At 29.7% G+C, this 24,313-nt stretch overlaps 1 protein-coding gene across 1 annotated transcript in view; it reads right to left on the bottom strand.

Moving 5' to 3' along the window:
• Positions 1–543: 543 nt before the first annotated feature.
• Positions 544–24,313, bottom strand: part of TyrRS-m (Tyrosine--tRNA ligase, mitochondrial) — a 35,241-nt gene continuing 11,471 nt past the window's right edge. The window contains exons 7-14 of the mRNA XM_067286297.1: positions 19,706–19,784; positions 17,539–17,648; positions 14,928–15,026; positions 8,147–8,213; positions 7,891–8,079; positions 7,698–7,823; positions 696–732; positions 544–623 (exon numbers count right to left, since the gene is read on the bottom strand). Coding sequence (XP_067142398.1) covers positions 698–732; positions 7,698–7,823; positions 7,891–8,079; positions 8,147–8,213; positions 14,928–15,026; positions 17,539–17,648; positions 19,706–19,784 — 705 coding nt within the window. The 3' untranslated portion in view covers positions 544–623; positions 696–697. The remainder of the gene's footprint in view (positions 624–695; positions 733–7,697; positions 7,824–7,890; positions 8,080–8,146; positions 8,214–14,927; positions 15,027–17,538; positions 17,649–19,705; positions 19,785–24,313) is intronic.

Below are 24,313 nucleotides of genomic sequence, written 5' to 3'. Positions count from 1 at the left end.
GTGAAAATGTGTACGAACATTCGGGGCCGCTTTCCTGTAAGCCTAGAAGTTTGGCAATGGCCTTTGGAATGTCAAGCATGATTCCACTGACTTTCAAAAAGCCATTGCCAAACTTCTAGGCTTACAGGAAAGCGGCACTGAACGTCCGACATACATGTTTTCGCGTTTAAAACTTTGGCCTCAACCTTGCTAATGTTATCATAGAACCATGAATGACAATTTATAACATAAACACAGGCTGTCCATGTCCAATTCAACTGTGGACAAAATTATGATGTCATATTTGAGGTATTTATTCTTAAATTATTTAATAAATGTACACATTCTATCATTTCATAATTGAATTTAACAGATATATGCATTACTTCTCTGAAACAAATAAGGAATGTATTTGTCTGTGCATTTGAATAATATAAAAAAATTTCTTTTTATATAACTTACATTCAATATTCAATAAATTTTCTTCAAATAAGAGAGTTTTTATTTTGAAATTTGTAGACTATTGTTATAAATACTTATTTGAAATTAAGAAAAATAACTACACACAAGATTATACAGTATATTTAAAAAATTTATTTGTACAAAATATAAACTAAATTATCCATATTTATTTTCATCTGTACCTATTAAGTAGAAAAATTATTATAATAAAAACAGCCAATATTTAAAAATAATAATGATTAAATCATACATACCTTTACAACCATTTAACTAAGTAATAGTTTCTTTTACCTATTAGATGAATTTATTATTGTTACTTTAGGTTATATTATTATATCAAAAATCATCAGATATAAGAAAATTAATAATAATTTACTTTATAATAAACTGCTTTGCAATATATAGGGAACAAACAATAAATCATTTACAAAATTGTAATTAGAAATTTGGCATGAGTTATTGAAGGAATGAGTTATTGAAGTGCCCAGTTTAATGCAATTTAGTTAATTATATGTAAATAGATAATGATGTGTACATGTAAAAAAGATCCTCATTGTGGAATATAAAATTTACTTTAACACGTGTATGATTTTTTTACAGTAGGGCTTCTTAAACTACAAATTGCGAACCCATGCCTTTGAATTGAGTTGAAAATTTAAAAAACAAGTAATATAAAAAGAAATTTTTTAAAGTAAATTCCTACTTAGGTCAACAAAGACAAATTTTATTTTAATTACTTTTTATTAAATAATTACAATTAATATAAACATGTATATACATAAATATGTTATATAAGAGAAATTTTTGTCCGTCTCCTGTCGTTGTTGGTCCGAAAAGTGAAAGAGTAGTTCAAAGTTCGCTTTTTTCTTCTCACGCTCTCTATCAGTCCGAATCGGCATATTGCTGACGGGCGCCACAGTTTAAATTTAATTAATTAATGAATTAATATTTGAAAAAACTGTATTAACATCAAGTGTCATCCACTACGAGTTTAAAAAAAATGTATTTGAACTTGAGTGGATGAATAGAAAGTATTTTATTAACAATTGAAAATTTGAATGAACAAGATATAGGGAGAGTGTGAACTAATAGTATGAATTTAAAAAAAAAAATGAACTTAGATGAAACTTCTAACTTAGAAGTTAATTTTAGTTTTTTAAATAAAACACAATACAAAATATTATTGTAAATTTTTAGAATAAGATTTTAAAGAGCAAATATGGTCAATACTCCTATCACTCAATCTGGTTCTTATTTTAGTAATGAAAAATTCTGCTACCAAGAATGCCCTTTCCAATTCAATTGATGCGAATGGAATTGTCTTTAATTCATTTAAGAGAAGGCAGATGTTATGTAACTCCGCCACGTAATCTCTAGAGAAAACATGCCAATCCCAAGCCTGGAAAAAGGATTAAGGTTGGTTAGATGAGTGTCAATGCACTAACTATAAAACAACAACACAAATGAAATCTGATGTCAATACAAGAAAAAGATAAAAGATGCCAGCTCAGATGTTGCCTGGATAAACAAGGCCTGCAACACCAACCGAGTAATTTGGGTTGGGTCAAAAAGATTGACTACTGAAAGAAAGAAAAGAAAGCTTCACCCAGCAACACAAGTACTTCCAGTAGGAACCTGGAATGTCAGAACATTATGGTCACCTGGAAAACTAGAGCTGCTTTGGAAGGAAATGGATAGATACCAATGTAACATATTAAACTTAGCAGAGATGCATTGGACAGCATCAGGAGAACTGAATGGTGGTAAAGTCATCTGGTCAGGAAATGATACAAGGCATGAAGCTGGTGTTGGATTTCTGTTTAGTAAAAGAGCATGAGCAGCATTGTTAGGATACAACCCAGTTAGTGCAAGATTGATGATGGGCAAGATTTGAAGCAAAGCCATTTAATATATCAGTAATCCTAGTATATGCACCTATCTCAGATAGCAATGAAGAGGAGATTAAACTTTTCTATAAAGATATAAGCATGATAACAGAGAAAACACCACGGAGAAATGTGATCATCATTGGAGGTGACTGGAATGCTAAGATTGGAAATAATAATGAAAGTTGGGAAAGAGTAATGGATAAGTACGGATATGGAGCAAGAAATGAACAAGGGGAAAGACTGCTTGAATTTTCCCTACATCAAGATTTAATAATATGCAACACCAAATTCTAGCAAAAGAACTGTAGAAAATGGACATGGAGATCAAATGATGGAACAAGAAACATGATTGATATGATTTTGATCCAAAGGAAATGATCAACATCAGTTCAACAGTGTCGAACCTTTCAGGGAGCCGACATAAATTCTGATCACAGCTTAGTCATTGTAAACATAAAGATAAAACTAAAGAGAAAAGTTAATGTACATTTCCAAAAGAAAAGAGACATTTCAAAGCTAAAAAATAGGGAGCATATATAGAAATACACTTGAGAAGAAGATAAAACCCTTAGACAGGATGGAAGAGCTAGACACAAGAAAGGAAGAAATAACAAAGGCAATAAGAGAAGCAATTGAGCAAACCCTACCAGAAGAGGAAAAAATCAACAAGAAACTCTAAAGCTTGTCCAACAGAAAAGAGCTCTTAGGCTTAGAAGAGACATTTCTGAAGAGTTGGAAAAACAGTACAGTGGTACCTGACCTCGGTATACGTCTGCTTTAGAATATGTCCAATTCGGAATACATCCTGTTTGGACAAAACAAATTTTGCTCGGTATACGACTTTTGTTCAGTATACGCACTTAATTCAATTATACACACCATCTATGAACAAGTAGCACTATCGGTGTACTAGACCAGACTAGACGTTCACAGTGCCACGGTCTATAACTTTGTTAAATTTCTCCTAATTTTAATTTGTAAGTAAAATTTTATTATTTTTATTAATCATGAATTGCAAAAAGGCAAATGAAAAGCAACAGAAAACTAAAACAATGACTAGAATCACAATGGAACTGAAAAAACAGATTGTTGAGAAACATGAAGGTGGCATGTGTGTTCAAGATTTAACTGTTGCATACTGTATTCTGAGAATGATGATATCGACAATCGTAAAAAATAAAGACATTATTAAATCTGCTAACGTTGCGAAAGGGGTTAAATCAATTTCTAAACAGAGATCGGAGACATTAGATCATGTTGAGAAATTGCTTTTGCTTTGGATAACTGAAAAACAGTGTGCTAGCGACAGCGTATCAGAGGCAATTATTTGCGATTATTATTGTAATAACTTTAAAAATCTATAATAAAATTTATTTTTTTATTAATGTGCTCAAACAGTGTTTCAATTATTTTACAACCCCATTAATATACCATATCAAGAGGAGTTTTTTTCACATGAGACATTAACCCTTTCCCGGCCAGGGTACCGATCTATCGTTACCCTATTCGTTTAGCAAAACGGCCAGGGTACCGATTGATCGTTACCCTGTTAACAATCGATTTTTATAAAATTTATCGACAACAGATGTCAGCACTTGACGGCATCGTCTTGTTTATCGTTCATTCTACATATTTTTGTCCAGGTGGTGTTTTGTCGACTTAAAAAATTTTAATTATCGGTTATTTTTTCTTAATTTTTCATTTTCTGATAATTTTTTATTTTATTTTTAGCATATTCATGCAATAATATTACTATAATAAGTTGATTTATGCTATAATAAGTTTATTCAGCTATAATATGTTAATATATCGTAAATATTTAAGTTATGACCTTCAGTTCTGATATTTTATATATTTTTTTTAATTTTTAATTTTTAATTTTTTTTTAAATCTAAAATATTAGCAAATGTTACATCTATTGCTATTGGTAATCATATGTTTATTACAAAAATATATAGTCTTGTTTGATATGAAATGAATAAAGTATATTAGTTAATTATATTAGATGAAAGCAGAATAAAGTTCAGATTTCAAACAAATGTTTGATATAATGTGCGATAATTTCACAACGAATAAACGTACGTGCATAAATGTAATATCAAATTGTACAGAACAATATTCTACGTCATTCTGGCTCAGTGACAATAAGAATAAAGTAACCAGACAATGTTAATTTTGACAAAAAGTAACAAATTTTCAAGTTTGAATGTCAATTATCATATATTATTTTTTTTTTCTCATAAATTTTTCAAACAAACTTTATTGAAAAATGTCGTATTTAAAACTAACTATATTGATAAATATATGTGATTTTTTTCATATGAATCAAATAATAATTTAATTTTTGGTGAATTTTTAAAATAATATTGCCTGATTTACCTATTTTGACCTTGGCCGTTTTACAAAATAAGGGGGCGTGGCAAACGGCAGGGAAAGGGTTAATCATTTTTACATTACTTCTTATGGGAAAAGGTTGGTTTGGTATACATCCTATTCAGTATAAGTCCAAACATCAGGAACTGATTAAAGGTCGTATACTGAGGTTCCACTGTATAAGGTAAAGTGCAATGAAGTGAAAAAAGCAGTTAGGATGGATAAAGCAAATTGGCTAGAGGATCAGTGTAGAAACATAGAAAAAATATTATGGTGAATGTAAGACTGGAGAAGTATATAAGATGATCAGAAATGTCAACCAGGAATGGAAATCAAAGCAAATGGCAATCAAAGATGAGAAGGGAGAGGTTTTAGTGGACAGGGTGGAAGTCCTACATAGGTGGACAAGTTATTGTTCTGAACTATACAAGGAAATATTAGATACCGATGTATTAGAGAATCTAGTAGATGAATTTAGGAAGATATCGCCACCAAGTGTTGAAAATGAAAATGATATTATGAGAGAGGAAGTTGAAAAGGCAGTGAAACGGTTAAAAGACTATGAGAGTCCCAGACATGACAAAATCATAGGAGAGATGATTAAGCATGGAGGAGAAAGCTTAATTGACGAGATACACTAAGTGTGCAATGAAGTATGGAAACAAGGAAAGATATCTAAAGAATGGGCAAAATTGGTATTGGTGACAATACATAAGAAAAGCAGCATGTTAGAGTGCAAAAATTATAAAATGATTGCCCTAACAAGCTACATAAGAAAAATTTTGATGATGATCTTAAAGGAGAGACTAAGTAGTTTGATGGAAGAACAACACTTAGCAGATGAACAGGCAGGTTTCAGGAAAGACAGATGTACAACACAACAGATACTAATGTTACGGCTATTAGTTGAAAGGGCAAGAAGAAAGCAGAAAAACATCTATTCCTGTTTTGTGGACTTTCAGAAGGCATTTGACAGCATAGACCAAAAAGCCATCTTTGGCAGTGCTAAAATCTTATGGAGTGGATCATAAACTAATAAAAATGCTAAGTTATATTAATGATAATGCAGAAGCAGCTGTGAGATTGCGTGGGGAGCTAGGAAACTGGTTCAAACCAAAAAGAGGGCACCTGACAGGGAAATCCTATATCTCCATCTATCTTCATAAGTCTCTTAGAAAGTGTCATGGATAAAATGATGCAAGAGATGCAGGGAACATCAGTTCATGGTGTAAAATTCAATAACCTGAGATTTGCAGATGACATAGTTATCATCGAAGAAAGTGAAGAACAACTAGAGAAAACATTACATCTGCTTAATGAAGAAGGAAAAAGATATGGACTGACTATCAATAGCGAAAAAAACTAAGACAATGATATTTGGTGATAACTATCTGACAAGAAACATCCTAGTAGGTGAGAAAAACATTGAAAATATAGAGAGCTTTGCATATTTAGGAAGCAAACTAACCTATAATCTGGATTGCAAAAAACAAATAGAGATTAGAATAGCCAAGGCAAAAACAAATTTGAAAGCAATGAACAAAATCTGGAAAAGTAAAGCAATTAGTTTGCAGACAAAATTAAAAGTATTGAACACCTGCATCTTCTCCTGCATGCTGTATGCCTGTGAGACATGGTAATAACAAAAGATATGGAAAGAAAAATATTAGCATTTGAAAGACACTGTTACCGAAAGATCTTACAAATAGGATGGATGCAGAAAGTCACAAACAAAGAACTTTATAATAGGATATATATGAAAAAGAATCTCTTACAAAAAATTATACAACGAAAACTTCAACTGTTTGGACGCATTACAAAAATGAATGAAAACAGAAAAATTAAGACTTTAGTCTACAGTATTATGGATGAATCCAACAAAAAAGGCAGACCATATAGAGAATGGATTGATGATGTGAAGTGGTGTGGAGCAAATGTATGGAAATTGAGAAAATTGCCAATGGCTCGAGAGAAATGGAAGGAAATAGTGGAAAAGTCATTAGACATCAATGGGCAATAAGCCCAGGGATGATGATGATATGTTATGTGTTTTTTCACCTGTAGCATCAAAGATTTCTAGTTCATTTTCAAGATGCATTGCAGTACTTCTTTTTCTCTCTAGTATTCTTGATTTGTCTACCTCGGCTGCTTTAAGTGGCATCAAGTATGGTCTGATAATTCGGCAGTTTGTTTGGCTTTAATAATTGGGTTTATGAAGAAAAACTTCATACTCATTTGTATCCTTGCCCAATTTGCACAACCTGGCATAATGTAGTTATTCAAGCTACTAGATATAGTTAAAAATAAAGACAACATAAGCACAATTATTCCAGATATTACAGGTTCTAACAAGTAAAGAATTTTCATAGTCTTGCCACAAATAGGCTACATATCGATTATTGACAATCTGCAACATGCCATAACAAGCAAAAATTCAAAAAACCAATAAGCAGGCTTAAAATTAATAAATACAAATGTATTCTGATAGTTTATGAATTAATTATACTTTCTATTTGCATAATTTCCTCAACCTTAACACAAAATAAGAAAAAGTGACCTTCTATAAAATTTGCAAGATTTCCTGGAATGAAAAGAATTTCCCAGGTTAAAAAACAGCCAGGATTACTAGGACCCCATTTGAAAAACTTTATTATGCATATTACAAATGAAAAATAAATTTGTAACTATTAATATTGAACATTCTAACTTACAAATTACCATTATACAATATTATATATTATTAGCTTGTTTTTGTCTATTCAATATTTCAACAAACCTGTATTGTTATGATATTCATAACAAATAATCAAACATGCTAGTATGTCATTTAAATTTACTTTCTTTTCATTTCTGAATAAAATTTAATGAGTGATAACTTATGAAAAACAGTATAATTTCTTTTAAGTTTACACTGTTAGAAATTATCATTTCATTTAAATGTTAAAGCTGCTGAAAAGAAGTGAAATATTATGAAACTAATTGATAAATACACACCTGTCCTTAACAAAGTTAATCCATTATTAAGAATATGTTGTCCAGCCACAATTACATAATTAGGTGTGGTTACTTTTTGGTTGTTTACATACATTCCACCAGCACTAATTATTCTGTTTGCATCCTCTAATTATAGAAATATAATATTGTATTATATTATAAATCATAATAAAACAAATTTAACTTAACTTACTCAATGATCCAAAACATTTTGCTTTCATTGCTAAATCAATTAATGTGATTCCAGGTTCTAATAAAAGTTCAATTGATGGTACTTGTTTAAAAATTTGCTTCATCTCAGATTCATTTAATTCATTTAAGGATGTGAATGAATTGTTATATAAAACATCAGTTGCTAGTTTTGCTAATCTCAAGCCTGTCTCTAAAATATAAATAAAAATTACAGTATGTGAAAAAATGTAATATATAAAAGTATTGAAATTACATACCTCCATGTATCAATCTGGTAACATTTTCAGCAAGCCTTTTCTGTGCATACCAATTTTCTGGCTTTTCCTAAAATTTCAAAAAAGATATATGTAACAACTATACTTCTTACTGTAGACTGGATGAAACTTAATTCTTTCTTCCACGAAAAACCTTGACAATCCAGTGTTTTTATACAACTGCTAACGTTTTCAACCCCTTCGGGGTTGATGCAATCAACATATCGCAAGCCTGGAAATTTTGCTATGAGGGAAGTCCACACCCACAAATAACTTAATATTGCATTAATTTGTTTTAAATTTAAAGAGCGGCGAACGTAAATAGTACGCAGGCGTAGATAATAGATAATAGCTCGTGCATAATGTTCCATTTTTATCTTCCAATTTCTTTGATTTCAAAAATTGGAATAGAACTCGCTTTGGTTTCTTGGTTCCATTCACGGGCATTTGAAACTACCTTTGTGCTGTGCCTGATGAAGACCCCGAAGGGGTTGAAAACGTTAGCAGTTGTATAAAAACACTGGATTGTCAAGGTTTTTCGTGGAAGAAAGAATTAAGATATATGTAAATTAGTGCTTAATATTTATTTATTTCATTACTTTATGATCAAACTTTCATCCATAATATATATACAAACTGATTACTAATCTAAAGTTTTACAATCAAAATATATTTATATACTTTGATAATGCATAATTTACAAATTACAATGGGTGATCAGTTAACAAACATAATCCATTCCAAGACTTTGTTCGTTATCCGAATTGTTCGTTAACCGATTATTGACTTACCATAGGTTTTAATGGAAATTTAATTAATTCATTCTGGAGACCCCAAAAAATAAAAAAAATATATACTTTCTTACTACGTTTATTTATATGTAATAATAAAAATACATACATACACAATCTTGCATTTTTATTAGTCATGTTTTTTCCATTTGAGGGAGTTAAACAATCTGTCTAATGTCGATTGCTTTTATCTCTTCTTCAGGATTTTTCAGAAGTAATTAATAGCATTGTAATTGTAGAAATTTCCAAGCCTCAATCTGGTTTGAATGCCATTCTAAGACTGTTGTTCTGACATCCTCCTACTTTTTCAAAAGATGTTTAATAGCAGATATCAGCATTAATCCTCTTTTTCAGAAGAAAAAAAACATATCTCGCCAAGTTTCTTGGTGTTGTTTATTCAAGAGTTCTTGGCATTCTTCTGTCATCAGATCCGTTTCAGGTACCATTATGAGCTCTTCAATGTTCTTTATTTCTCAGATGTGATTTTTGTTATTCCTTTAGCTGCTTGATTCTTACTGATTATACTGTATCTTTCTTAAATAAGATTAAACTGCGGCCTACTGTAGACCTGTTTACGCCATACTGCCCAGCAACATTAAGCATCTTCTGCCTTCTCTCTACCTTTGCTATTATACTCTCACCTTTTGAAAAGAAAAACCCATGCAAAACTTAACGAGTGCCCACCTGACAGTCTCACGAATACTATAAAAATATTCTATAAGTAACAGATATGTAATATCAATGGTGCGGCTTCTTTATATGGTTTAAAATTCAATTTCTTTAAAAAAGATCTTTCTTTCTTAAAAATAATTGATGAAACTTCACAGTTAAGAATGATAAGTTCAATTGTTGTTATTTTATCTGGACCGCATTTCATCAGAGACAAAGACTACTGGGTTTTATCTTTGTTATTCTTTATTTTACTATGCATTTCGGGTGCAATCTTTTGGTCTAACTTGCACCCCTTATCAGGTGTTACATTTCTATTAGTGGTAGAAAACACATTTATTACATTAATTATTGTAGTGGAATTTTTTTTACAAGTTACACGAAGTTATTACAATTTTTTACATGTTACAAGGAGTTATTACAAATTATATTATTATTAACATTATAGTGAACTAATCTTTTTTTACATTTAGACATTCAGTTACGAGGTGTTGATGTTTTGTCCCCTAAGGCATTTCTAACAGCCTTTCTGTCGGTTTACTTGCTTTTTTTAGTCCCTTCCATTTCCTCCCATACTTCGTCAATCTCCATGCCTTTGTTTAAGTTTATGGTGTTGTTTTTATTAACTATTGCAAAGTGTTCTTTGAATTTTCGTAAATAATTGTCCTTCTCTTTATGGATTATTTTTACACTTTTGATATCGATTGTACATCCAAATTTGCTGCAGTGATTAGTCCATGGTGATTGGTTATATTTGAGTCTGATTGCTGCTTTGTGTTCTTTTATTCTGGTTTTGAGTTGCCTTCCTGTTTCTCCTATGTATATTGCTGGTTTTTTGCATGTACATTTTATTTCATATACTACTACTGCTTCGTCTAGTTTTTCATTATTTTTAATTTTATTGATATCGATGTTGTTTCTAATTTTATTTTTTAGTTTGGCTGCTAGTATAATATCATTTTTTCTGAATACATTTCTATATTTTTCGTATGTGCTTTTAATATAGGGAAATGACGTATATGTAATATTTGCATTGTTATTTTTAACATTGAGTCTGTTTTTTTATAAATTCTGTTATCCATTTTTTTATTAATCTGTTTGGGTAATTGTTCAAAATAAAAGTATTTATTAGTTCATTTTTTTGTTTTTCTCTGTCTTTAATCCTAGACGTTTTGTTCCATATTTTTGATAATGCTGTTATAAAATTATTTCTTTTAATTGTTATAGGACAATACGATTTATAGTTAAGGAGTTTGTCTACATTGCTGCTTCTTTTTGTATTGGTTTATGTTGAGGATGTTTTTTTCCGGGTTTATAGTTATGTCTAGATAATTAATTTCATTTTTATTCTCTATTTCACTTTCGAACTTTAGTGTATTGCTTAGTGTGTTTGCATAGTTGTATATTATATTTTCATTGGTTATTGCCTTGTCGTATATTATTATTATATCATCTACATATCTAGCCATAAAAACTATTCCATTTATATTTGCTAATCTTTTATCTATTTCTGTCATGCATACTTCAGCAAGTATTTTGGTCCAATTATTGTTCCCATATTAATACCATTTTTTTGTCTATATATTTTTTCCTCTATATGGTAGTAATTATTTTTAAAACTATATTTTATTAGTTCTAGTAACCAGTTACGTATGTCTACATTGCATAGGCTTTTTTCAATGAGTTCCCATCTTATTGATGGGTACATAGAAATTATGTCCAGACTTAGAAACCTATATGTTGGTTTCATCTTTACACCCATCAGTTCTCTTATTAATTCATCGGTGTTTTTTATTAAGTAGGTTAAGTATGAAATTATTTTTAGTTTTTTCTTTATGAATAGTTCTAAGTTAGATAACATTGTGTGTTTAAAATCTACAAGTGGTCTGCATATATTGCCTGCTTTGTGTTTTTAAGTCAAATTTTAAGTTGTGGTTTTCTAATGATGATATAATAATAATATACAACAAGGCAATAACCAATAAAAATATAATATACAACTATGCAAACACACTAAGCAATACACTAAAGTTTGAAAGTGAAACAGAGAATAAAAATGAAATTAATTATTTAGACATAACTATAAACCGGGAAAAAAACATCCTCAACATAAAACAATACAAAAAAAGCAGCAATGTAGACAAACTCCTTAACTATAAATCGTATTGTCCTATAACAATTAAAAGAAATAATTTTATAACAGCATTATCAAAAATATGGAACAAAACGTCTAGGATTAAAGACAGAGAAAAACAAAAAAATGAACTAATAAATACTTTTATTTTGAACAATTACCCAAACAGATTAATAAAAAAATGGATAACAGAATTTATAAAAAAACAGACTCAATGTTAAAAATAACAATGCAAATATTACATATACGTCATTTCCCTATATTAAAAGCACATACGAAAAATATAGAAATGTATTCAGAAAAAATGATATTATACTAGCAGCCAAACTAAAAAATAAAATTAGAAACAACATCGATATCAATAAAATTAAAAATAATGAAAAACTAGACGAAGCAGTAGTAGTATATGAAATAAAATGTACATGCAAAAAACCAGCAATATACATAGGAGAAACAGGAAGGCAACTCAAAACCAGAATAAAAGAACACAAAGCAGCAATCAGACTCAAATATAACCAATCACCATGGACTAATCACTGCAGCAAATTTGGATGTACAATCGATATCAAAAGTGTAAAAATAATCCATAAAGAGAAGGACAATTATTTACGAAAATTCAAAGAACACTTTGCAATAGTTAATAAAAACAACACCATAAACTTAAACAAAGGCATGGAGATTGACGAAGTATGGGAGGAAATGGAAGGGACTAAAAAAAGCAAGTAAACCGACAGAAAGGCTGTTAGAAATGCCTTAGGGGACAAAACATCAACACCTCGTAACTGAATGTCTAAATGTAAAAAAAGATTAGTTCACTATAATGTTAATAATAATATAATTTGTAATAACTCCTTGTAACATGTAAAAAATTGTAATAACTTCGTGTAACTTGTAAAAAAAATTCCACTACAATAATTAATGTAATAAATGTGTTTTCTACCTCTAATAGAAATGTAACACCTGATGAGGGGTGCAAGTTAGACCAAAAGATTGCACCCGAAATGCATAGTAAAATAAAGAATAACAAAGATAAAACCCAGTAGTCTTTGTCTCTGATGAAATGCGGTCCAGATAAAATAACAACAATTGAACTTATCATTCTTAACTGTGAAGTTTCATCAATTATTTTTAAGAAAGAAAGATCTTTTTTAAAGAAATTGAATTTTAAACAATATAAAAATATTGTTTCTGTAAAAAGCTGAAATTACAAGGGAGAGTTTCAAAGTTTGGAGGAATACTATCCAATCAGTATATACCGGGTTGAGCATCAATGTTGATATCTCCCACACTCTGAAAAGTTTCGAATTGTTGCCCGAAGACGAGGGAAGACCAATTGGTATTCATTATTTTATGTCGCTTGTTCTTGTGTTTGTTCTGTGAGGTGTTCGTTATCTGATCATGTGTTCATGTCCAATCATAAAAATCTTTTGCGAGAGTGTTTGTTATCCAATTTGTTTGTTAACCGATCACCCACTGTATTAGCACATAAATTAATAAGAAGGCACAGTAATTAACTGCATTTTTAAAATATTTTATAAGTAAATTTTATCAAAATTTTGTTTTGTTAACATTAGGATTGATTATGAGTAATAACACTTTTCATTTAAATACAAAGATTCTAAAACATCGAAACGTCAATATAATTTTGTAAAGAAGATCTATGTTAATATGAAAAAATCTATTAATGACAGACTTTTTCACATGCAAAATTATATTATGCACAACTGTTTTCATTTTATACTGATTATTTTGACTTTTAAAATACAAGTGTAATTTTGTAAATTAAAAAAATGTATATCATGTCTTTTATATCTGGTCTAAGTATCTAAAAATACACCAACAGTTCTTATATACAATTAATAAAATATAAATGCAATAAAAAAATTATTTTAAAAATTTTATTAAATGTTTAGTTAATCTATTTATTAAACATATAACTTATGTTTTGTATAACACATCTAATCACATCATCAACACAAATTATAATTACAGAATCATAAAATAATTAAAATTTCAGAAAAATTAAGTCTGTTAAATAATTAAAATAGTGTTATAAAAAATTGAAAAGCATTCTTGTCAGAAAATATAGCTATTAAAATAAGATATATTAATTCTTAATGATTCTTTTAAAATATGAAAGAATGTCTAGCATGTCTCATAAACTAAACTAATATTGTCATAAAAATAACATTTTTATATCTTGAAATGCTTAATAATAATGATCATGTCTAAAAATCATTGAGCAATTGATAAATACATCAAGATATTAAATTATTCTAAACAGAAAGAAATGAATTTATGCTTTTGAACTGACAAGTAAATCTAATACAGATATACCTCGTCTTACGTCGGTAATTGGTTCCAGGAGAGGCGACGTAAGTCGAATTTACTTGTGTAGTTACGATGTAAGTCGTAGTTTCGACTTACGTCGTAACTAAACGCCAATAATGAGCAGGAAACGCCAATAATGAGCACTTAAAGACTGCTAAATAAGACGACAACACAGAAACACAGATGTTTTCATGTTTTGTTCTCTAGGATTTATGATGATTATATTAACATGTACTGTAAATGTACATATTTTAATATGATTTTATGTGCTTTCAATGCTTTTCTAGTGATATTACGACTTCAATGTTTGTGGCGGACGGATTTAAAGTCAAATAAACTGACTTAAACTTGATTTTTATTTTTCCATATACTTTTTTGACAAACGACGTATAATCGGGAACGACGTAACTCAAGGTATACCTGTATTAAATATTTACATTTATATTTGTTAATAAATAATTTCTAGATTATTTTTACGATAATTTGATGAGTCATGAAAATATGATCCATAAAATTAAAATGAAATTAAAAGTTAAAAGATTTCATGAAAGAGATGCTTGTAAACTTTTATTAGTTATTTTCATTGTTTCAGTTAATAAAGTTAAATTAGTTTAGTTAAATTAAATTATAATGAAATTTGATGTAAAATTTCAAATTTCATTTTAATCCTGAAAAAAGAGTAAATGAAAACAGAAACATAATTATATAATATCCTTCTAATTTATATTCATAATTCCTTGAAATAAATAATAAAACTTAATTCTTTTAAAAATTACTCATAATAAATATTTTTTAATATTTTATTTAAAATAATAAGAAAATCTACACATTAAGTAAACATATAAAAATTATTTCATACCATATGTTTCTGCATAATTGATTCAACTTCAGATAAAGAATAAAATGTAAATAACTTTAAATATCTCTGAATAGAAGTATCCGGTAGACGCATAAAAAACTAAAATAATAATAATTTTATATTTATTTATCATAGAAACACTTTTAAAATAATCATATAAAACTTTAACTGACATAAATTTAATTACTTAAATACATGAATTTGCATATGAAAAACAGCATAAAAAATAGTAATTATATTAATTGGTATAATTTTCTAACAAAATAGAAACTGCATAAATGAGCATAATCCTAATTAAAAGGATTTTAATAAAATTTGGTTTCTCTCTAGTGCGAAAAGAACTAAACCAAGCATCACATTTTAAAAAATTGATAAATTTTTTTAGTTCTTTTTGCAATATTCAAACATTCAACATTTTGTCACTTATACCATGAAATGAATATAAAATAAATTTTTATTTAAAACTTTAAATTTTAATTGACTGAAGCAGAAATTTTAACTAATATCTATAAATATCTTCGTGTCAACTGATAATCAAAAATCAAATGTATATTATTGTGACATTGTCACAATGCTTGGCTGCAATTTTTAATCATATTTTAATTTTAAAAAATTATTAACTATTATTTATCCTATTAACTATATGAAAACGTCCAGTCCAGACTGAAAATTTTCATATAGTTAATAAGAGCCTCTGATTCCAGTTTTCTATATATCTAACTCCAGATTAATGAAGGATAGATGTACAGATGACAGTGGGAATGTATAGGTCCTCTGCAATTTGAAAATTGCATCTTAATAAAAATATGCTATATCTTCCAGCTTATTGCTCTTCTGATTTAGGAGTAGGACAAAAATTAAAAAAACTATCACTTGTAACATGACATTAGAACAGTTAATGTGGGTTGCAGATGTATTGTTTTTAATCAGTTGTGTGAGAGCAATTATGAAGTAGTAACTAATTAAAGCTTTTAATAGCCTTTCCTTCTTACAGTCCTGGAAACTCACTTTTGATAATTCAACATTCCATAAAACTTGTCATGTTGTTAAAAAAGTAATCTAATTTTTACCCCTACAACTTAACACTAGAATCAAATAAATTGTTATTCATTGATAGCACTTGATAATAGAATCAATTCTATATGTTAGCATAGAATGCAACCATTTTTCTAAGTGCTACTATAAAACACCACAATGAGAATGTAATTAACTTGATAGTAGCCACTGAAAAACCAATATATTTTAAAACTATAATTTAACAACAAATAGAAATAGTCACTATTAGTACATAGTTAATATATATATATGGATTTGCATATATATACCTTTATGAAAATTCCACTATTTAGACTAGTATCATTACTGTGCCATAAACCTTGTCATTTTTGGTAACCTGTCACCTTCTCAGTTCACATTAAGTTGAGTTGTGGGCTCTACTGTACTTTGTCAGAAATATACTATACTTTAAATGAGAAAATAAACTTGTGCCTTATTAAGTCTTATATTTCTGTTATTTTGATAAGTGGAAAAATAAATATAAGAAACCCTTTTAAAAGACAATTTTTGCTCAGAACTATTGGTAGTTGCAAAGTAGGAGTTTAACATTTTATAGCAAATTAGATAAATGAAAAATGCTAACAAAATTTGTATTTTCTTCTTAGTTTCTTTCTTATTTAAATTTATTTGCTGTTCAATATCACTATATATAAAAAGACTCACTTATAAAATGTATAATTTATTTTTCCAATAATTTTTTAATGTAAAACTAAATCATTATTAATCACATTATTACTAGTGAAATAATTAAGAGGACAAAGGTGGGCATGTGCAGAATGAACCCATAAAATTTTTTTGTAATTAACATTGAATCAGGAGTGCCAGGTATGAGGTTTGCCTTGAGTGCCAAAACTGTTCAGTACAACTTTGATTACTGCATAAATTTTGTAATAACTTATAAGTAAAAGTTTTTACCTTTTAAGTTATTTTTCAAAAAATTAAAATACATTGTAAATGTATGATTTAAAGCAATTTATTTAAGCAATTATTTTTATCAATAAAATAATTACTAAAATTCACTTCTATGCAAATCATTTGTAAGACTTATCACCTATATTTCTTTGACAACAATCATTTCTGAACAATAACACATTACTGAAATTTGTCATAAAGGATCATATAAGAAAACTGTGCATGTCAGTTATACGTGTGTTAGAAGAAATAGCCAACACACTACACATTTTTTGATTATTCAGCCCTCAAATGTCTACATGATTAGTCTACTAGTCATTGTACTTATAATGTCATAAACTATAGAAACCTGAATTGGTCTTAATCTTCATTCATTGATTAAGATCAATCCCTTGATTAATCTAAATTGAAACATGCAAATTGGATTTCTAAGTCTGACTAAAAATTTTGAGACTTTATCTTAGTCTGAATTATTCATAGATTATAGAGATATATATAAACAAATTTTCAAAATAATATTTTCTTCCATCTTTAAAACTGTACTTTAAAGTAAGCTTTAATGTTAAAAGAGCTATCTTGGTTTCTGATAAGTATGGTATTAATTTAATTCTTTACAGTAATATTACATTAATCATTTACTCACTTGATAGAAGTCAAAAACACTTGTTTTATCTTCATTGAGCCATACAGCATTCCCTTCTGATTTACCAAATTTTCCACCTGATTCAGCAGTGATCAATGGAACAGTTAAGCCTATAATTATATTATAATTCTATAAATATCTTATAGTGTTCAAAGAATTTATATATTATCTGTTAATAAATTAAACAAAGTTGAATATTAAATTTGGTCAAAATAAATAAAAAAGAATGATCTAAGTTAATAATGTTTAAGGAGATAAGAGTTCTTATTTGAATTTAAATTTTAATCGAAAATCTAAATCACTAAATAATTTTTAAGTTATACCTTAAATTAACTAAACAACATAATTTGCCCTAAAGGTATATAATTTGACTGCTGTCTTGTGCTAAGATTAACAATTAGAATTATGTTTGAAATTAAATTTAATGTGGTGGTCTAATCTCCTATTAAGGCCACATATTAATCAAACTAAACCCCAAAAATAATCCGGAAATTTAGATTTCTGACTAACTATAAAATTTGGTCTTACCTTTTATTATATATTTGACTATTGTAACTAATGTAAGGAAGGACAGAATAATTATGGCTTTCTCAAATTTGAAAACTAAGGACTTAATTAATTAATGATGTTTCATTCATAAAAATAAAACCAGTATTTTCATGCATATTTGAAAATAAATATGAAGACACTGTTTTTGTTTGGGTATGGATTATATGGATATATGCTGATTGTAAATTGCAATTGCAAATTTGCTAGTCCCAGAGGCACAGAATATATTGTTTTACTTTTATTCTAGCAATTTTTTGCAGTGTATATATGCTATTGTAGAATATACACACAAAAATACGGTAATCATTTAAAAACACTGTAAAGACATGTGTAAACATCATTTAATTTTTAAAAAATTTCATGACAATGGATGATGAAATACTTTTCTAATGATCACAAGAATCACAGATATTAAATTTGAAACAACTGAACTTTAATTTGCAACTTTCTGAAACATATTAGAAGTTGCAAATTAAATATCTGAAGTTGTCTGGCTTGTCAACATGACAATAAGTATATCAAGGAAACTGCTAGAAGGGAAAAACTATAAAATGAATATTATCCAACTGTAAAGCAAAAACAAGCAATACAGAAATCTCATCGTAATCATAACAATTAATAATAAAAATAATTGCAGATAGAAAAATGTTAATTTTTATTTCTAAGCACTAAGGACTACTTTGCATAATGCATCCTTTTTTTTTTACAGAAGTCTAGAAATTACATCATTAATAAAACAATATCTTCTACATTTCTGTAAGAAAACAAACATTTCACAGAGTTGAATGAAATAAATAAATTAATACTTATTAAATTGTGGATTAATCTTTTATGTGTTTTAAGAATCAATTCTGTAATATAATGCACTGTCTTCAATCTTTTTCTCATTGGAGACCAGTAAAATTATGTATAATTTTATTTGGATCAGTAATTATATATGACTGTGAATGTAGACTAATTATATGGGACTATGCTTATCTAGAGTTACTGTAAGTAACAAAGTACACATAGTAACTCCAGATTACTATTTAAATGTCAGCTGTAATCAACTGCACCAGTGCCAGTATGGTAAAGTATTTTTCTGTGGGCCAGTGAAATTTTTATGCAGATCAGCACTGGTCATGGACCAGTTGAAAAACATTGATATAATGTTTCAAAATATATTAGAGTTTTTCTCATATCAAAACTACACCAAATAATAAAGTGAAAATATAAGTTCTACTATTGCAGCATGTTATCTATTCTAATGTAAATCAGCATAAGACCAATGCAACTAAGACTACCTTAAAAAAGTTTCATTAGAAAACACTAAAATATCTATCACTTAATCACACAATGAAAGTTCAAGACTCTTCTTTTCACATGTCTGAATAAAATATTGAAAGAGATTTATTGCAATCAAAGTGCTGAAAATTACTTATATACAATAAACACAATGTTTCTAAGGTCATCAGATATTCAGACTTGTATATTAAAACAAAAATCATAAATTTTACCTAAATTTTTATTTACTAAATCTACTTAACAATTACAATACTTATTCATCTTTGTTTACACTTATAAATAAATATTAAATTAAAAGTACTGTATTATAGATAAAGATTAAATGAAAGTTTACCATAAGAATTAACATTTCGTGTACGTTTTAATAAATCATGTCCTAAATCTATATTTGCAAGTTGATCACTTCCACCAATCTACAGTAAAATAATAAACAAATATTTAAATTATAGTGTAGATAAAATAGTGTATAGAAAATGCATAAGAATAATGAAAGAATATTAATAAGTTTTAATTTTGAAATATAATTCTTAATAAGTTCTTATTAAATTTTATATATTAAAAATAACAAGAAATTAAATGTTTTAAAACTAACATTCAAATCAAACTGTGCATTTTTCATTTTAATAAATAATTAACACATTTTAATATTGAATGTATGTTATCAATGCAAATAATTCAGTGCGGTTCTATCAATTTTAACGAGAAGAAAATAATTTAAAATTATAAATAAAAAATTTGAAAAATAATAGTAAATGAAACAAATGGAAATTAAATGTAATTCTTCTGTATGAAATTATCATACAATTGCATATACCGTATATCTCGGCGGATAAGACGATAGTTGAACCATAAAAAATGACCCCAAAAATCCGGGGTCATCTTATAGGACAGATACAAAAAAATTAGATTGAAATTTATATAAATTAAAACCATTACAAAAAGACAGACAAACCGTAATTATTTACTAAAAGAGAGTAGGGTATGTGTACAAAATAGAATAGCCCATAGGATGTTTTTGTAAATAGTCAAGGTCATTCATTAACGGAATGCCTGAATTAGTGCGAATGTTTGCAAAAATCGCCAGATGCAAGAAAATAAAATTTGTTCGTTCGAAAAATTACAAGTAGGACATAATTCCATATATGCTATACAGTATTATTATTCAGATAATGATTGCTGATCAAAACTAAATTCATAGGCCGTTGATAGTTTGGGGGTCGTCTCAGTGGCGTAGCTATATATTCAGCGCTCTGGAGCAAGTCGAATCAGTGCGCCCCCTTGTTCCTCGAAACAGGTCTTGCAAAATTTATTTTGAACATTTAATTTAAAAACATATCTAATTATTCCAATTTAAAACTTTACTTTATAACAATTTATTTGAGATTCAAGGCATTTCAACAATAAGATATTCAATTTAATAATCTTATAATATAATCGAGATGGGTTAATAATAATAATAATAATAATAATAATAATAATAACTCTCCCGTGGTCACCACCTGGTCGTGGTGGGAGAGCCCAGTAATTTTACTGATCCATAGGGCAATGCAGGCTGGAGCATAAGCTCCTGGTAGGGACACCCATGCCAGTAAGGTCTATGGGGAGAAATGAAGCTAAGAGTGACCACACCCACATTCTGTAAAGATATTTATTATGGTAATAACTAGATCAAAGTGTGATACCGGCTCGGACGTCGCCCGGGTTAACAAGGTCCGCGTTCGTGGGTTAGGCAGAGGCTCATGTTCGAAAAATAGGCCACAGTCTCCCTTGGTTACCGGTGGCGAAAGCAGCACCGGCCCAAGCATGGCTACTGCAATGCCCTCAACAGATGTGAGGAACAAACCCAGCCTTGGTGTTTCTGTGGCAATGCATCCACAGACCACAAAGACTGGAAAACCACGCCAACGGATGAAATGGACAGTAGAAATGAATAAGTTTATCATCCGTAGTTACTACACCATCACAAAACTCGAAACAAACATGACAGCATACAGACAACAACTACACCATAGATTCACACAACAGTATCCTCACCTCACTGTCACCGAACAAAGGGTTGTTGATCAAAAAAGAACAATTATACACAACAACCTTATTCCACAAACAACACTTGAACTTATCAAACAACAGGTTGCTGATCAAATACATCAACAGACAGAAACATCTAACATTAATGAAGATCATGTAACCTGTCAGGATAATCCAGCAACAAGCATTGATAATAACACACATACAACAATTACCACTAATGATACTACAGACATTTCCTCATCCATCACTGATAACATAGACATGGATTTAGTTAATACACTCTCACATATATTTCAGGAAACACTCACTAAATATACAGGCACAGATCCCACACAACGACCACGAATACCAAAAATCAACACGTCAAAGGAAGTAGGAAAAACACTAAATTACGTAAACACTCACTTACTACCACACTACATTCATTCAATTTCTACACTCGCAGACATTCATACATTAGTTTATGCTGGAGCAGTCACAGTAGTGACACACCATGGGCTGAAAGTACAATCACAGACAAACACACAGGAAACAAAATTCTATCACAAGCCTGCCTGGCAGAGAAGAATAGAAATACAAATAAATGACATTAGACAGCAATTAGGCAAGCTGACACAATACACTAAAAACAACATAACACCCAAATTAAGGAAACAGCTCAAAAACATTTTCAAGAAAATAAAAACACACACAAAACATGAACATCACAACACACGCATTACAGAATACATTGATACACTAAAACAAAAACTTGCTGCCAAAGCACGTAGACTCAAACGATACAAAACATGTACACTACGAAAACAACAAAATAAATTATTTACAAACAATGAAAAACTCTTTTACAGACAAATCAATAACAAAGCAAACACTGATACACAGCACAGTGGCACACCAACAGAAGAAGAACTCACAACATATTGGTCTTCTCTTTGGTCCAGTGTTGTCACGCACAATGCTGATGCAGGCTGGATCGAGGAGGAGAACAGAAACTTGCACAACATACCAACTATGCCCTGTGTTGAAATAAACATACATGATTTCCAATACACTGTTAACAGAACACACAACTGGAAGACACCTGGTGTAGACAACATTCACAATTTCTGGTACAAAAAGTTTACATCACTGCACCAGGAACTAGCTAAACATCTAACACACATCATCATCAATCCACAAGACATGCCAAATTTTCTTACTCAGGGCATCACCTACATGAAACCTAAAAACAACAATACCACAGACCCCACACAATACAGACCAATTACATGTCTTCCAACACTCTACAAATTATTGACATCCTGTATTGCAAACAAAATATACAAACATGTTGAAGAACACGACATTCTAACAGAACAACAAAAAGGTTGTCGTAGAAACCACAGGGGATGCAAAGAACAGTTACTCATAGATTCAGTCATTCTACGGCAAGCACACAGACAACACAGAAACATACACATGGCATATATAGACTACAGAAAAGCATTCGACAGTGTTCCACACAGTTGGCTGCTACATATCCTACACATGTACAAAATACATCCATCACTCATTGCATTCTTTCAAAACACTATGCAGCACTGGAGAACAACACTACATCTCAGGGTTAGTAACACTTCCATACAAACAAACCAAATTTTTATTAGGCGAGGAATTTTTCAAGGAGATTCCTTGAGTCCTCTCTGGTTCTGCTTAGCCCTGAACCCATTATCCAACATGTTAAACAACACGCAATATGGTTACAATATTAGACACGAAAAAAACAACACAGTTTACACTGTCACATCTCATGTACATGGATGACATAAAACTTTATGCATCCACACAAAAACAACTTCATCAACTCCTACAAATCACACATTCATACACCAAGGACATACAAATGGAATTTGGCCTAGATAAATGCAAAACAGTTCACATAGAAAAAGGAATCCTGAAGAAAGAAGATTTTGCACTTGGAAATGGAGACATTATTGAATCCATGGAAGAGGGCGAGTTCTACAAGTATTTAGGATTCCAACAGGCCAAACTAACAGAACATACACAAATAAAGCAAAGATTAATTAAAGAATACCAAAGTAGGTTAAATGCTATTCTCAGAACACAATTAAATGCAAAACACACAGTTAAAGCAATAAACACATATGTCATCCCAGTACTCACATATTCTTTTGGAGTTATACATTGGACTCACACAGATCTTGAGCAACTCCAAAGGAAAACAAGAACAACACTTACTAAGCATAAACAACATCATCCTAAATCCGCCACAGAAAGATTAACCCTTCCACGTAAAGATGGCGGACGTGGCCTGATTGACATAGTTAACCTTCACTACAAACAAATACAGTCACTGCGAGAGTTTTTCTACAAAAAACAAGGAACATCACAATTACATAAAGCAGTAACTCTAGCAGACTCGAATAACACACCATTAAACTTACACTCACATCATATGGACACAACACAACATATAAAAAGCATAGACACCATTAAGCAATCGTGGGCTCGAAAGGCACTCCATGGCAGGCATCCTTACGATCTGGCCCAGGATTTTGTTGACAAAACTGCGTCAAACAGCTGGTTAGCTCGGGGATGCCTCTTTGGGGAGACGGAAGGATTCATGATTGCCATACAGGATCAGGTCATAAATACTAAAAACTACAGAAAACACATACTCAAAGATGCAACACTCACAAATGACACATGCAGAAAATGTCACATCATGCCAGAAACTATACAACACATCACCTCTGGTTGCAAGCTCTTGGCACAAACAGATTATTTACACAGACATAATCAAGTAGCATATATAATACACCAAGAGCTTGCAAGGAAACACAAATTAGTAGACATCCACGAACCATATTACAAATACATTCCACAGACAGTATTGGAAAACAACACGCAC

Source organism: Centruroides vittatus, unplaced genomic scaffold, assembly GCF_030686945.1.
Source record: "Centruroides vittatus isolate TY-2023 unplaced genomic scaffold, ASM3068694v2 scaffold_3315, whole genome shotgun sequence".
NCBI lineage: Eukaryota > Metazoa > Arthropoda > Arachnida > Scorpiones > Buthidae > Centruroides > Centruroides vittatus.
The sequence above is the reverse complement of the archived record's forward strand: the minus strand, read 5'-3'. Positions and strand labels throughout refer to the sequence as shown.